The sequence below is a fragment of the Gambusia affinis genome, linkage group LG08 (assembly GCF_019740435.1).
Source record: "Gambusia affinis linkage group LG08, SWU_Gaff_1.0, whole genome shotgun sequence".
NCBI classification, from domain to species: Eukaryota; Metazoa; Chordata; class Actinopteri; order Cyprinodontiformes; family Poeciliidae; genus Gambusia; species Gambusia affinis.
Genome location: NC_057875.1, coordinates 19006768 through 19023862, shown reverse-complemented (window position 1 = coordinate 19023862; position 17095 = coordinate 19006768). Strand labels below are relative to the sequence as shown.

At 38.2% G+C, this 17095-nt stretch overlaps 1 protein-coding gene across 1 annotated transcript; it reads right to left on the bottom strand.

The window, feature by feature from the left end:
* Positions 1 to 1279: 1279 nt before the first annotated feature.
* LOC122835645 (carbohydrate sulfotransferase 6-like) lies at positions 1280 to 14439 on the bottom strand. The gene is made up of 2 exons (XM_044124869.1): positions 14053 to 14439; positions 1280 to 4766 (listed from the first exon to the last, which is right to left on the bottom strand). Exon 2 carries the CDS (start codon positions 4742 to 4744, stop codon positions 3545 to 3547), a length of 1200 nt encoding a protein of 399 aa, XP_043980804.1. The 5' UTR covers positions 4745 to 4766; positions 14053 to 14439; the 3' UTR covers positions 1280 to 3544.
* Positions 14440 to 17095: the final 2656 nt, after the last annotated feature.

Below are 17095 nucleotides of genomic sequence, written 5' to 3'. Positions count from 1 at the left end.
ATCATAATTAGGACTTTTAAAGTCAGGATTGTGTCTTCTTTGACACACTAAATTCATACTCCTGGTGTTATAAACATGAGAAATAAAGCTCAAGTATTCTGAAGAACATTTACTTTCACTTTTTACTTACAATTAAGGAGGCTGGTGCTGATCTCAGGGTATTTTTTTTTTTATTATTTTTTTACAGGTCAGCATATAAAGTTCAAGTAATTTTACAAAGTTTACATTACGGCTGTTAATCTCACAAACTTGAGCTAGTGAAATATTTACCATGTTTGAAGTCAAAATGACAATCTTATAATTATTTATTAGCTACTGCAGCCTACCTTCTGGCTCTTGCTTTTCTTCAAGTGGCTAAAATGTACTTCCATACCTTTGTAGATTTTTACCAATAGCAGCACTCACCTGTTCAGATCCAGATTACTCTTATGTGATAAATGAATTCAAATCATCTTTGCACAGCAACATGAAACCAAACACCTTAAACTTCTATTTTGCCTCAAGGCAAGCATAGGGTGGACAGAAAAAAGTAGAATTTACTCAAACCTTTGTGAAGATGAAGGCAGAAAAGCAAAACGTTGTTCGTCACAGTTTTCAACATTACGTTATGTGACATTGTGGTTTGGCAATGCCTTATAATTTGTAAATAATTTGATTATGTCAAGTTATGAGAATAATTCAGACATTAAACACAAATGGAGAAAACATGGAGGAGCGGTGAACCACGCATTGACTATTTATCCAAAAGGTAACGAAAGAGCCCGATGTAATAAGGAAACCAGGAGATGGCATAAATGGTCACTCATGAATCTCACCAAAAAACAAAGCTAAAGCTCAACTCCTATTTCCCAAAAGCAACTTGAAGAAACCCCATAGACTTTTGGAAAAACATTTTATGGACTAACCTATCAAAAGTGCAACTTTTTGGAAGGTTAATACCGGTTAAAGATATATTTTTGAAACTTCCTTAAAAGCCTGGGAATCCTAGTATTTACCAAGGTGATGAACTGTCAAAACAGGTTTTAAAACCACCACTTTAGGTAAGTTAGATAAAACTGGAGATTTTTTATAGTCACTAAAGTTTTACGTGTATAGAAGGAAAAATGAAGATGTATCCAATGCGAAACATGAAGGAGGTTTAGTATTGTTTGGAAAAATGGTGAAATCACGTCAAGACTGTCGAGAACCCAGAAGAGAGCCATGAGGCTCACATTTAACCTTTTGTTACCCAGAATGAATCACTGCAAACTGGCACCATGCATTAAACACAGTTTGTTTCTTTTAGTAGATTTTAATCAACATACATTAAGGCACTAATTCCATAAATATTTCCCAACAACATGCATGTTGTATCGGTACCAGACGGAGGAGCCCCTGGGTCAGAGAAGGCACTGGAAACATTTTAATTTAAGAAATTCATCAAGATGAAAGAAAAGCTGACAAAATATTAAGAAATGAAACTGCACAAATCTCAAAGGAGGCAAAAAAACAAGAAATTGACATATAATCACTCAGTATGACCATTAAACAGCTTCAACAAACCGATCAGAAACCTAGGAGTTAGTGTCTCAAAAACATTAATTTATAAAGCAATTATAAATTAATATAATTAATTTGTTTCCTATGAGAAAAAATTGGAGTCAAAACATTTGTAGCTACAAAGAACCATGAAACTAAAATGATGGAAAAAAGTAGATGCAACAGAAACTATTATTCAAAACACAAATAAATAAAAATAAAAAAACAGGGGTCAGAAAAATCAGGAGTTCTTATAAAAGCTAAACATGTGAATCACAGTAGAGTAAAATTAAGTGACATCAAAATGGACCTTACCAAGCTCCGCCCACAACCGACCTAGAAAATCTCAGGTGGCCGCAAGTCTGGCAAACAAAGCCTTGCGGCACGCTTTTTCTATGTCAACATGGCGTCTTCCACTTCGACTGATTCTCTGCAGTGTATTTCTGACTCGATTAGTGCATCATTTCTACCGGATTTTCACAATATACCAGCTACTACAATGGACAGAGGAACTAACAAGTTCATGTCATCTTTTTTGGAGGAGATCACGGTGTTTGAGCCACGTGATGCCTCCAACATTGTGCACGTCACACCAAAATGCTTTCATTCGATGAGGAAAACGAGAGATCCACACACCCTTTACATCAATATAGCTGTGGACAAGATCACTGATGCCTGTTGTTCTTTTAAGGCTGGGTAAGTCGGGCATTCCTCCTTTTGTAGGCTACTTTTGAAATCAGTGGGTGGTTCCTGTGGTTTGTTGGCAAATGTTGGAGTGTGGCTAGCCTGATACACGATACTTGGTGCTAGAGTGGCTAACACGAGTAACAGTTTAGTCCAAAGCCTTTTCTGCTAAAATAAAATCTTTAGTGTATGTCAGATACAGTACACATTGCATATTGATCTGTTTAGTTAACGTAAGACCGTGTAGCAGACAGGCTTCAAGGTGTAGAAGTTGTATCAGTACTGCCATTATGCTGTACTTGGCTAACGGGAAGCGTGTGTTTGTGAGACGGTCACCCACGTGACCACGTAGAATGGACATCAGCCAATGAAAAGCGGCCCCTCTGGTAAGGTCCATGGGGCTGTCTGTTCTTTTTAAATTCACAGAAAAAGAAATAAATCAGGCACTTGTACACATTTATTACTGCAACCCAAAGTTTCTAAAACTGAGTTGCTTTTCTTATGTTGATCCCATCTTTGAGGAAAAATATTTTTGATTCCTTTATAAAAAAGAAAAAGTCAAAGTTTGTCCTAAAACGATCTCATCTTCTCGTCTCCAAATCAGTACACTACAATGAGCTGTGCTCTGTTCAAGTTTCTCAGGAATAAAAAGCCATAAGAAGCTTGGCGTTCTCAGACAATATACACGTGCCCTCATAAATGTGTTCCTGCTCAGGACTGGTCAAAGAACACATTGATTTACACTAAATTACATGTGAGACTGGATGAGCGCATACCATTCCAATGTATACAAATTTAGGTAAGTCAGATTTATCTGGTGAAACCCCTGGTTATTGTAAGAATCAAGTTTCCATAAATCCTGTTAAGTTTCTCCCCCAAAGCAGTAGAGAGACTCCAGGAATCGCCGGGCCCAAGAATAATAAGATAAACTCTGTATGCTATTTAGCATAGGGTGTATGTAGCCCATTTTGCTAAGGTTTACATGATCATTTAAATAATATATAAATACAAAGGTTAGAAAGAAATGGAAAGCACTGAGAACAAGTGCCATTAGTTTGTCTTCAAGCTCAATTGTAATTCTTAAGGTTGTTTGTGAGTGACGTCCTGTGAAATGCAATGGAATGTAAACCCTGTATAGCTAGCCATCTATCATAGAGGCTTTTAGGAACAAGGCTGCATGTCAGTAAATTCTGTTGAGCTCTCTGCTGAATCTTCTACCCCACTTTCACATGCTATAATGTCACGCAAAATAGCTGTAATTTCTCTTCAAATCTTGAAAACAGGCAGTTTGAGGCGTCTGTGTCTCACAAAGCCTTGCTTTAACAGCAACAGGGAGACCATCCTAGCTGCTCCCTGTGCGCTGAGATTTAGCTGAAACCCAGCTGAACTCGTAAGGCTCACGTGGAACCAGCAGATCTATGTCGAGTCTCTTCTGCTCTTTTTCGCTGTCAACTGTGCGGTAGCCAAGCAGCGACATGGCCCCTTTGCACAGATCCTGAATGCGTTTGACCTTGCTGTGTTGCAGCACGTTGCGCCACGCCTGCGACACCTCATTGGCATTCCTAGAGGTGATCTGGAAAGCCTCTTTCTTGCTGCCTTTCCCTTTTCCATGGGTCACCTTGTAGATCCATTCCTCCATTTGATTGGTCATCTCTAAACCGACAAAGTCATAAATATCATTAATCTCTTTCAGCGGGTTGCGTGCCACGTCTTCATACCGAATCATTTTGTAGCGCCCTTTCAGAAATGGAGGTGGCTTCAAGATTGCTCTTTCATTGATGCGTACGTGGCTTCTGCAGATCTCTTGCATCACTTCGTACTGGATACTGGCTGCTGGTACGTTTCTTTGCTCCAAGACGATGGCGTTGTCCACGTCAAAAGATTTGGCCGATTCCTCTCTCGACCGTATCACGGCCCGCGGGTCTCGAACGAGGTGAACGATACGGAGGTCCAGGTTTGGGTCTTGAAAAAGGGGATAAAGGGACTCCAGCTCAAAAAAACGAGTTTCTTTCAGTACCACATGGCTGTAAGTGTGGCAGGCCTCCTCCACCTTCTCCAAACCTTGAGAATCACATTTCTTATGGCAAAGAGTCTCATTGCTCATGTCACTGCGCGGTGTGAGGGAGCATGCAGGAGGTGAGCACAGTGCCCGACTGTGGTGAAACATAAACAAGGTGGACATATTGTAGTTCTCAGGCATGTACGAATCCATCACTGAGAAGTCACACTGGTACAAGCTCCGCATTACATCCCTCACAGCCATTCGGAGAACTCGTGCACCAGGTTTCTTTATTTTGGTCCAAACATGCCACCCGGGCTCCATGAGGTAGAAAACAGACGGGTGCTGACTGAAAACCTGACCCAGGAAGGATGAACCTGATCGCCACGACGACAGCAGCAAAACATGAACTTTGCCTTTTCGGGGAGGGGAGTCGCAGGGGCTCAGCTGATAGTACCAGTTGCAGAAGAGCACAACTGCTGCCCCCTGCAGGACGACCAGGAAAATCATAGTGTTGAAGTTCACTCTGCAGCGGGGACTCATGACTGGAGGTCACGTTTAGCTTCTGAAACAGACAAAGAGAGAGAAAACAGATTTTTAAGACAGAAAGTACAAAAATCCAACATTATGATTCATAAATGTTCTACCTCCTTTCTCAATATGACCACAATGGCAATATTACCACATTCACCCATTCACTCCAAAAAGGCAGATGTGGCCAATATGAACCTCAAAAAGTGTCACATTATTCTTTTGTAATACTTGTAGTAGAACTAGAAGTGAAGGTCAAAAGTCTCAGTCTTTTTGATCATAAATAACTGCATAGCTCTACAAAGTAAAACCATTATCAAAAAAGTTTACAGCTACATTACATTAGGTGTACAAATGTTGTCTGTTAGTTTATCATTATACAGTGCCAATTTGTGTTTCAGTATTTCTGGATTCACCTATTAGTGGGTTTTTCCAAATTATTCAAAATGCTTATCAAAAAAATTTGAAAGAAAAAGCAGGTTGAGAAGCTGAAATACTTCAGCTCCTTGATGCTTGACAAGCTACTGGCTGGACAAGACAGCAAAACACCAGAGAAAGTTTGAAACGTCATCTAACTTTGGCAACTAACGTTTCCTTGTTGAACATAACAAGGATTTGTTGGGTTTGTTCTAGTTATGCAGTCAACTTCCTACCTGAAGAGAGATAAGAGAGTAGAAAAATGTTTTGTGGCATGCACCCAAAAGAACGGCTTGGCATAACTAATAGGACAAGTCTTGAAACACCTGCTGAGTTTAGAACGTGAACATTTTTCTTCAGGCTGAAAAACAAATTTAGTAATGGCGTTGATATGAATCATGCTAGATTTAAGCTGTTATATTTCATTCTTTTAAACTCGTCCAAAATGGTGCTGCCAGAGTCCTGACCAAAACCTGACATGCTTGGTCAGGTTGTAAGAAATTACATGTCACTTGTCAACAAGTGACAACACTTGTCACTTGGCAAGTGACAAGTGTTGTCATTACAACCTGACATGCTTGCCAAGTGACAAGTGTTGTCATTACAACCTGACATGCTTGATACCATCTCAATTTGATGGTATCTCAATTTGATACCATCTCAAGCTGCCACCCGCAAATTAACGCAAACCACCAAGACTGAGTTAAATTAAATCGTTAGAACAAGCAGCTGCCTGGAGACTACCACTTGACTTTGCATTGAATCAATTGCATTATTGCTTTGAAATGTTTGCTTTGATGAAATGTGCTTTGACTGTATCATGCATTCAAGAAAAAAATAAATGAAGAGCTATCCTCAAATAGTTTCAGCCAGGCAGAAACTACCAGAGAGAGTGGCATGAACAGCACGGATTGGTTTTTAAGTTGGACGTGTCACATAAACCACGTAGCCCCAATATGCCTCCACCTTAACAACAACCTAGGCTAGAGGGAAGAAAAAAGAAAACCATCATTTCAGCAGGAAACATGACCCTAGGTACAATGCTAATTACAACATGTAGAGTGGGGTGTGTTGCAGCGACTGAACAAGGAAGATTCAGTTCTCCAGACGTTACAAAATAATGTCCTCCACTCCGTTTATGCACTACACGGAGTGTCTAATTTATATTTAATGTATTTGTATATTATTTGTACAGGTTAGGTAGTAATTATTCATTCCCCTGGTAGATTTTATCTCCAAGTTTTAGCTTCAAACTTGCATTGCATTGCTTGATTTTAATGAATTTCACAGTAAATATTTGAAAGTATTTATGTGTATGTAATGTAATTTAATATATTTTCTTCCTTCCAGGAATAAATGACTTCAAATTTACTGATGTATGGACAGTTGTTTACCAAACAAAAAAAAACTGCATCCCTTTTCTGAAGTCACTGAGAAAATCTTGTCTTAATCTTATGTTTCCTCAGACTTTTACCGATCAAATCTGAGGAAACTTTTCCAAAACTATGAAGCACCACATGCAATTGTAGTTTCTTAAACAGTATTGCATGAAACCTGACACGTTAAATGCTATAATATGGGGCGTTCAGGAGCTTGACACTTGAACCAACAGTTGTATGAAGACATATCCACATGTTGCATCATTCCACAAGATGTTGTAAAAACGAATCCCCGAACACTGGACATTTGCAAAATATGACAAGTTGCATTGAGCAAACCTAAAAGGAAACAGTTTCACTCTTTGAATGAAATCTTGCGTAATATTTGAGGCACGTAATCCACTGCTTTGAATGACTATGTTTAGATGTCCTCGTAAATGCCTGTAACAAATCTGTCCTGACACTACTTGAGCCTTGTGGTGGTGAGAATCTGATTCTAGAAATGCTTGTTCTTTGGCTGATGCCGATGCAAAATGAAATACTTTTCATGCCATATTCGTGATCTGTTTGCATACCTTTTAGTTATCTTAGTGTAGAATGACCCTCATTAGCAACATTTAGTTGTATCAAGCGTAAATTGTCTACCATGCAACTCTGTCAGTGTTACAGATATAGAACAATCTCAGACATTAATTATGAGTTTCATCCTTTCAGAATAAAAGCACTAAGTAGGCTTCATTTGTGGTTGTTATTGCACAACATGATAAACAGTTTGTTTGCAACCGGCTTAAACAATGCGTACAGTACAGTGACTCAGCAACTTCAATCACAAGCAGTCCAAGTTCCTTATACGTCAAACATTAACGATGATGTGCAGACAAACAGGATTTTCCTCTCCTAAAAATAACATTTACCGAAAACGTGGACTGCTTGTGATTAAAGTTGCTCAGTCACTGTACTGTACGCATTGTTTAAGCCAATTGTAAGTAAACTGTTTATCATGTTGTGCAATAACAACTGCAAATCAATCAATCAATCAATCAAACTTTATTTGTATAGCACATTTCAGCATCAAGGCATTTCAAAGTGCTTTACATCAAATCAAACACAAAGATACAATGCAACATAGAATCAACAATAAAAACACAACATAGTCAGATTCCGTCAATAAGTTTGCAATTGATTATGTTTCGAATACAACTCTAAACAAGTGGGTTTTTAGTTGAGATTTAAAGGAAGTCAGTGTTTCAGCTGTTTTACAGTTTTCTGGAAGTTTGTTCCAGATTTTTGGTGCATAGATGCTGAATGAAGAAAGAGCAGCGTGGAGGAGTGGTGTACTACTACATTAGAGGATTCATTATACCGACCGCAAGATTGTTAACAGCTTGATTTTGTTGTTTTTAGAAAGTCGGCAGTGTGCTGCAAAAAAATCACTACAGAATCATTCCCACAAGGAAGGAATCCACAAATTGTGCCTAAAACAGGTTTTGAAATCTTGCTATAAATGTCTAACGATGCTCTATCTTTCTGATAAGAGAATAACTTTTCCAGAAAAGTTACCATTTATCTATTAGGAAAAGTTATTCTATTATCCGTCTCTGAGTTGTTTAGATTTAGCTTATCTGAACTGAGTTACTGCTCAGTATCTGACTCTAATTTCTAGCTGTTAGATAATATATTCTGATCATCAGCTTAAAGTTCATCCTGATCAGACCGTTATTGTCCTAATGTGTTTGTTCCAGATGAGAAAAACACTGCTGCAACAAAACTTGTCCTTACAGCCTCATATCTGTAGAAGCTTAAATATATTACCATAACAAAAATACAAAAAGCTGAGCTTGTTACATTTTACTTGTTTGGCACCGATTTACCAAAATATCAATTGCTCTTGCTTGTTCCTCGGTGTTGTTCGTGACATGTTGCTCATCTCATCTATGTAACAAGGCTGACAGACACACTCCTTCATGTAACTCAATATGGGCCCAGACTTAAACAACCTACTTTTAAATAGTATGAAGCCATTCATACACCACACTGCTCCAAAATACAGCTAGAGGTGTCCATGACTGAAGCCCAACATACAATAAGAAGAGTAATTTAAGCAACTAGACAACCAAAACTACACAAAAGTTGTTTGGTGAGGGATTCATGAAACATTTGATAGTTCTTGAAACAATCGGCTTGTTGTTTTTTTAGCTTTATAAATTCAAAATGCAAGAGGTAAAACTTATTAAATTATCATTTTCGCAGACCATCTTTAAATCGTATTAGACAATTGGAAGACTTTCACAGTAGTCTCTTAATCAATCCAGAGCTTTTTCAGACAACTTGACTGACATCATCAGAATAGAGCGTGTCTACGTTTGTGAGAGGAGTTTCTGTAAACTGGAATGTCTGGACAAAGGCCTGACTGTAACGTTCACAATGTACCCAAGGAAAAAACCATGTCATACTTCTGATATGATTTACGACACATTGATTCTTATCTACAGTGGCTTTTAAAACATGTTCCTCACTATTCCTGATGAGCATATTTTAACGCTGACAGGTACTCATTCCTTGCCTTGACTGAATAGATCTTGTGGGAGAATCATGTTACAGTGTTTAACCACCTCAAACCCGATTTCGTCCACAAAGAAGGTGAAATCTTGACTGTCCTCAAATAATTTATAGTTTGAAAACCAACCAAAAACATTTCTACGGTGAACTCCTTCAGTTAATGTAAAAGGCAATGATTAATTCTCAAAGAATGCAAAATAGTTTCATTCAGTTTGGTAAATTTCAAGCCCAGGTGATCATACAACGCTGCCACCTGCTGATTATATTTGGTAGGTGTGACATTATGCATTTTCCAGACACATAGTGCCGTTTTATAGCACAATCAAGCAACTATGTTGTTATACACATGCTATACATATCAAACATAATTTAAAAGAAATTTTACTTTGCAATTTACTGCCTTAAAATTGGCCTTTGTCTTTTTAAGAAGCTCCTGTTCTTTCCAACACTCCGCCTTCAGCACCCCATCACAACAATGTCTTTCCATCACGCCATTTACAAACGTTGTTAGGAGCTTTAGACTGAGTAGTATTTTGTATGCTGAGATCAGCAGACTCACAAAAATACAATTTGATACTTCCTATGAGTCAGTAAATTGAACTTTTATTCAAAACAAGTACATTTTCACCTACTAAAGTTACTGGGCAAACTAATAAAACATTGAAACATTGTTTTTTATTAAAACATTTGAACTAATTTGAATAATACTTGACTACAATGTTTGATCAGTTGGATCAATTGGAATGAATGTAATTGACTTTGAATCTGTTTTAATGACTGGATTGAATTGAATCGTTTTCTTTAAGTGCCAAACTGTCAGTGTAATAAAGACAACAACTGGTTATACTGGTGTTTAAAAAAACAACAACTTCAAAAGACATTCAGAAGGATTCTCTGCCAGTTCCTGCTACAACGTGGACTGATGCTGTTGCAAACCCTGTCCAATGTTTTACTTTGCTTGAAGCCACACCCCTGTGGTGCTTAAATGAAATGTTAGGTCAGCTGCATTCTGCCTCACTGAGTTTTTAATGACCTGAAGTCATGTGCCCTGCTGGACGTTTGAGCTGATTTATTACAGCTCTTTATGTAATTAACTGCTTATTTAAAAACCAAAAATATTCAGTGTTGGGAACTTACCAAAAAGACTTACTAGCATAATTAAAGATGCATAAAGAATTTTTAAAATTATGACAGGGGTTGTGAAGAAACCATGGGGCGAAGGAGATTTTTTTTTAACTCGGATCATCTTAACATTGCTCTGAACAGGGATGTAGAAGAAGCAAAAGATCGACGAGTTGTTTTTAAAAGCAGATATCTTGCTGCATTTTAGGCTTTTTTTTTACTTACCAGAACATAAATCTAAGTATGACATCATTCATTCAGTTATGTCTGTAAAAGTCAAACCGAGACATCAATAATTCTTCAAAAATATATTCTTCTCCTAATGCTTTCAGCTACAGTCACGTGTTTTTTCATCTTAGAGCTTCAGTTTATTTATCGTTGAGTTGAACTTTGCATCTTTGTCAGATTTTTGCAGATTAAACTTCACCAGCTAAATTAGGCCTGAGTTTAAAATATCGACAACACCCTAAAATAGAGCAGAAATATTCTGCAACAACAAACTGAACACAGTCTGTATTCCAAGAGTCCTGGGCCATCCTACCTAACGGATGTAGTTTATTCGTAAATAAGCTTGCAGACAAGAACGATGTCTTCAACAACAACAACAAAAAAAACTTTGTTACTCTGCACGTCTAAAAACAAAATAAAATAAAACCAAAGAGCTTCTCTTTTACTGTACCTTGACTTTACCTGTAACAAAGTGGGTTTTAGTATTTCACTTAACTTATTCTCTTTGATTCGTTTATTGGCAGGAAAAAGCTAAAATATTCAATTTTTTTCTAACAATGAGTGTGAAATGTATTACATTTTAACCATTGGGAGGGACTTGGCCAGAGTGTTGTCTTGAAGCTGATAAGACAGGAGGGAGCAGAAATTAGGGTGGAGAAAATGAGGCCAACAACCCCAAAAACCATCAAAGTGCCAGCAGGAACATGCAGAAAGCTTTTCAGGAATTACTTGCTCTTGCTCTTGGTGAAAGCGGACACTTTCCTCTTCTGATCCCTCCCTACCCTGCTTGTTCTGTTTTTGTCCTGTCTTTTTCTCTATTTCTGGAGCCTTTCTTTGCACATCCTCCAAATCTACAAATTACGGATCTGGTCAACCAGTCTCTCAATGCAATTGATCAAATTTTCTCTATGAGAAGACTGGACACAGGAGAGGCCTCTTGTCCTGATTGGGAACTGAGATGTATCAGTGAGACTTTATGGGAAATTCAAATTTATAACATTCTGTATCTGAGTTGGCTTTTCCAGTGTTGCCTTGGAAGGGCTGCATATTTCCAATTTCCTTGAAGATATGTAAACATAACGCTCCTTCCCACTTCACCCCCTCTTGTTATCCATGCAGCTGTGGACCTGAGTGCTCCCAAGGACATCATGCCTTGATAACAACATCATATCAGACTCATGCCAGGAGGCTGAGCAACGTGGTTTCATGGCCCTATGATGCCACTGCCTTCACTCATGTCTTTGTTTTGTCTGAATGTTGCTATGTGCCCTAATGTGTCCTTTCCAGAATTAGAATTAGAACAAACTTAGAATCCAGAAAAAAAAAATCTTCCAGAACAGGAACATTTGGTTTTTATTATTACTTAGAAACTGTGAAATACTCATTACTTTTACAAATTTAGAGCATACATATGAAGTCCAAAAAATACTTACTTACTTATTTAGCAACCCAGAAGTGGTATTAGAGCAAATTTAGAATCGAGAAAAACTACCTTATCAACTATGTTTTAGACTCCTACTCTTCCAACCCAGGAAAGGAATTAGACCAGAGGATACTTACTTATATTTATCTAGCAACCCTGGATATGAGTATCTAGTTTATCTAGTTCATTTATTTTGGATCAACATTATAAAACTACATGTTAGACTCCAGTTCTTCCAACCCAGAAGATACTTAGCAATCCTGAACAGGAGCACCTAGTTTAGTTTCTTTAGATCAACAGTAGATTCTTTTTCTTCTTTTGGTTTGTTATTTTGTTTGTATTTCCTTTTAATTCATGTAAAGCACTTTGTTTTGCCTTATTGCTGAAAATGTGCTATACAAATAAAATTACCATCAACATTACCGGATAAAAAGCTATTCTTTAAAGAAAGTAGTAATAATCGTGATTGGCAAAGCCCTGCAGGGGACACAACAAACATATGGATACAAGTACGCCGGGCAGATGGGTCCAAAATTGTAGTCTTTGATGGGTCATGCATAAAGGTAAGTGTGGCAGAAAAGAAACTGCATAGAACTGTAAAAGAACCATTCCTTAGATCAAACATGAAATAGAATAACAAAAGATAAGAAATAGCTTTAACTTCAACCAAGATGTATGGACACGTGTTTTTAGTTTGCTTTTAAAAACATCCAAACTTCCTTTTCCACAGCTGAGGGCCCCAATAAGAAAAGGACCCCTCCACGCATGTTCTAATTCTCACACCAAGCACCAGAAGACTTTTCCACAATACCCGCTGAGATTATTTAGAGTTTTAGATAGCAGTAAAGAGCACCTTACTCACATCATACTGTTTAACACTGTTTTTAAACATCATACTGTTTTTAAACAGTGTGATGTGAGCTCGCTTTCTGGGCCCCTTCTGCATTTTTGGGGCAGAGTTCTGAAGTGGAGCTAAGGTTATTTTAGAAGAACCAGAAAGCAGGACATTACAATATCTATTCTACAAGCTATAAAAGATAAACTACACTCTCTACAGTGAACTAGGAGAGATAAATTATAATAAAATGCATATTTGTCACATATAATATATGGTGGTTTCACATAATGTTGTTTGTTTCAAGTTTGATGCAGGAATTATTGGGCTGAGCTGAATGAATCATTGCCAGTGTTTGAAGCAGGCAATGATTTACAAGCTATAAAAGATAAACTACAGTCTTTACAGTGAACCAGGAGAGAGAAATTGTAATAAAATGCATTTTTGTCACATAAAATATGGTGGTTTCACATAATGTTGTTTGTTTCAAGTTTGATGCAGGAATTATTGGGCTGAGCTGAATGAATCATTGCCAGTGTTTGAAGCAGGCAATGATTCACAAGCTATAAAAGATAAACTACAGTCTTTACAGTGAACCAGGAAAGAGAAATTGTAATAAAATGCATTTTTGTCACATAAAATATGGTGGTTTCACATAATGTTGTTTGTTTCAAGTTTGATGCAGGAATTATTGGGCTGAGCTGAATGAATCATTGCCAGTGTTTGAAGCAGGGCTGTGAGTTTGTGCCAATAACTAAAACTGATTTAGCTAAAGAAAACTCAGAGCTATCAATAACTTAATATCTGGATTAGATAACACAATCTACAGCACAGTTGTCAAACTGCAGTCCTCAAGGGCCGATATCGTACAACTTTTAGATGTGCCTCTGCTGCACCACACCTGAATAGAATAATCAGGTCGTTAGCAAGTCTCTGGAGAACTGATCTACACAAGGAGGAGGTAATGAAGCTGTTTCATTCCAGTGTTTTGCACCTGTGGCACATCTAAAAACTGCAGGATACAGGTCCTTGAGGACTGGAGTTTGACACCTGTAATCTACAGGGTCACAAATGTCTCTGTTTCCCCTCACTACTCTGACACACTCGAGCCCATTTGTGTGCAATTTTCAGCTTATAAAGCCCCCTGGACTTAACTGTTAGGTTAAACTTAAATAAAATATACATGTCTAAGTTTTATTTTTTCTGTCCGTTTCTATTAAAGATTAATAACTTCTAACCAATGTTTTCTCGTCTGCAATGAACCAAATCAAGGGACTAAGTGAGGACAGGAAGAAGTGGCCAAAGTTGATTTATTCAACCTCATTTGGAACAGAACGAAAAGGAAAACCAGTCCTACCTTTAAGTGTTTTTTCGTCGTTTCGCCGTCTTCCAGCGGGGAGTCGTCGCTCGGTCCACCGCGTCCCTGAACCCCGCGGTACTCCCTGCCGCTCTCCGCTACAGCAGACCGCCAGATGGACGGACAAATAACTCCCGCGGCCCTCTTGGGTAAAGAGAGGAGCTTTCTGAGACGTGTCCGGTTGCTCTGCCGTGCTGAACTGGATGGGCAGTGGGCTGGGCGGAGGCTGGTGGGTGGGAGAAACAGGCGGATCCCTGAGGCAGGGATAGCTGTCCCCAAACCGGGGTACAACACGCAGCTAAGAAAGCCGACAACCGCCAGCAGCTTTGAAAGCTAACTTCTGGTGGACTCGACGTTGCTAAGCAACGTAAAAACCCAGCTTCCAGGGTTTGCTAAAGAGCCTCATAACCTGGGCTGAGACACTGCACACCAAATGCCCTGTTGCTATTTTGAATTTTAGGTTAGAAAAAATAATATTTGTCTCTCCTTAAAAGGTGTTCCAGGCCAAATGTTCCAAAAACAACGGGAAGTTGTCCAATAATTACAAGTGCTGTGCAACCTGTTGTTTTAAAGTGTTTTACAAATAAAATTGACATTGACAAGTGTCAATTTTATACTGCATATTGAAAATGCAAACTAGTTCCTTTCAGCACAAGAATGGAGGGTAATTTCAAAAGAAGCTGGTTATTCACTCAGTGCTGGATCCTGGAAAGTTTAGTGTTGCTTTGTAGCATAAGACTATATTGATCCCACAGCAGAAATAGGCAAAACAGCCTTTAGAGAATAAAAAAAAGAATAATAAAAAAGGGACAGAAATTAGAGTGCTCGTATGTACAAAAACTTGATTAAATAATAGTAAAGTATTTGATTGTTAGTTACTTTGTTCTTTTTTTAGTTGGATCTTGAATCTGAAATATGCAATATGTGTGTTTTGCATATTTCATGGTTGATTGATCGGAGCTGCGACAGACTGGCGACCTGTCCAGGATGTACTCCGCCTCTCGCCCGGAACGTAGCTGGAGATTGGCACCAGCAACCCTCCCGACCCCATTACGGACAAGGGTGAACAGAAAATGGCTGGATGGATGGATGGATGGATGGATGGATGGATGGATGGATGGATGGATGGATGAATGGATGGATAGATTGATCGGAGGTGAGATTTAATTGGCAGCAGTGGAGATCGAAAATGGAAGAAGTGTTTACAACTTACCTGACAACTTTAATATGTTAGTGTCTTAAAATTATTTTTCTTTTATGTTGGTGCAGTTAAAACAATAATCTACTGAGATGATGAAAGGTAAACATTTTCTATTCACATTATTATAGAGGGAATGCCAAGTAGAAGCCTTCTAATTTATTGGAAGACAACTCCAAGTACCCACACTAAACTAATTAAAGCCTATTTGCTGTAATATTGCTTAACACTATGTGTGTTTTCACAGTAATGAACAATTAAAAATCTGAAAACCATATGTAACAGAGCTCATAGTTGCAGTGTATTTGTTTCAGCTTCTTCACATCATCACCGTATTTGTTTTTACGGTCTTCTTCACTGACCGTATTTGTTTTTATGGTCAGTTAGCAGGCAGGAAAGCAAATAATACGTTTCACCTCCACTCAATAGAAAAAGAAGGCCAATAACGCTTCTATTTACCTGTGGGCAACACCCAAAAAAGTTCATATTCCCTGTTGATGGGAACTGTTATCTTGTCATCTGTAACATTTTTCCAATTACTTAATTTCGGGAATACATTTAGCATCTGAAAGTATCTCTGTAAATAAACTCAAAGAAGGTAAGACTGATCACATGATTCCCTTTCCCCGAATGCTGCTCCTGTCCTTCATCTCTCTGCTGCCAAACGCAAGCCACTCTGCATAGAGATGGGACGGCGGCTTTATTCTGAAGCGCTAGTCTGGAATCAGTTTGAAAAGGTCACGCCAACTTGTAAGAAGAAAAAATAAATAAACGGCACTCTGTCATGCCAACAGTAGATAGCAGAAGTAGCAGCATGGTTATTGGGATTCCACTTATTTATTTCATTATTTAAGAATTTCCACTGCAATTGGTTATTTCTTAAGTTATAAGCTGTGGTGATTCCAGCACACCTGATTTAAATTGCACTACCTCCTCAGGATGCCCTGAGAAGATTGTTCTGTTACATTTTTAATTGAAAGTCGACAGATTTCACTTGGAAGTTTAACACAAATACCTTAGAAACATTAACACAAACAAACAAATAAGAATTGAGAGAAATTTGTAGGTTTCTATTCATGGCTGCCTCACAGTGGCACAACAACAAAAACTGCTGGCAGAATAATGAGGACTTGTCTCCCCTTCAACCTTTCAGACAGTATAGCCTAGCATCAGTCAGTGAGCACGTTTCTACTACCATTAGCTGCATTTCCATGGACCATAAAATGGTCTAATTTGACATTTCGAAAATAGATTTAATAGAAAATTATTTTCAATAAAAAGTTTGGGAACTAGGATAAGTTGGTGTTTTAGGCTACCAACATTGCAGTGGAAACAGTTATCGCATCACACGAGTCACATGATCAACAACCGGATATTGCCACTAGCGCAAACCACGAAGGAAAAGACGACAGGAAGTAGTTGGAGGATGAAGGTGTGGTATGTTTTTAATGACTAATGTGAACAAATTTATTCATGTGTGATTTTAACTGTGTGTTTTTTCAACATTAGCAGAATATTGAGAAAGGTTGGCGCACATTTGAAATGGAAATGCAGCTACTGATTGTAGCTAATTTTGCTAACAGTAGTTAGGCAAATCTCACTGTTGGTTTCAAACCTTGAACTGGAGCATGGCTCAGTTCAATTAGATTTGATTCCCAGAGCCCATTTCTGAATTTAGATGTGGAACAAATCACTTCTTGTTTCTCTGTTGTCTGCTTCAGCTTCTACTGGGGTCTCTCAAATTTTCCATGTTCTTCCTGTTCTATGTTACTTTACTTTGTTCCTTTTTGTTTATGTACCGCAACAAAATATTTAGTGTCAACATTTCTTCTAATCACCACTAAA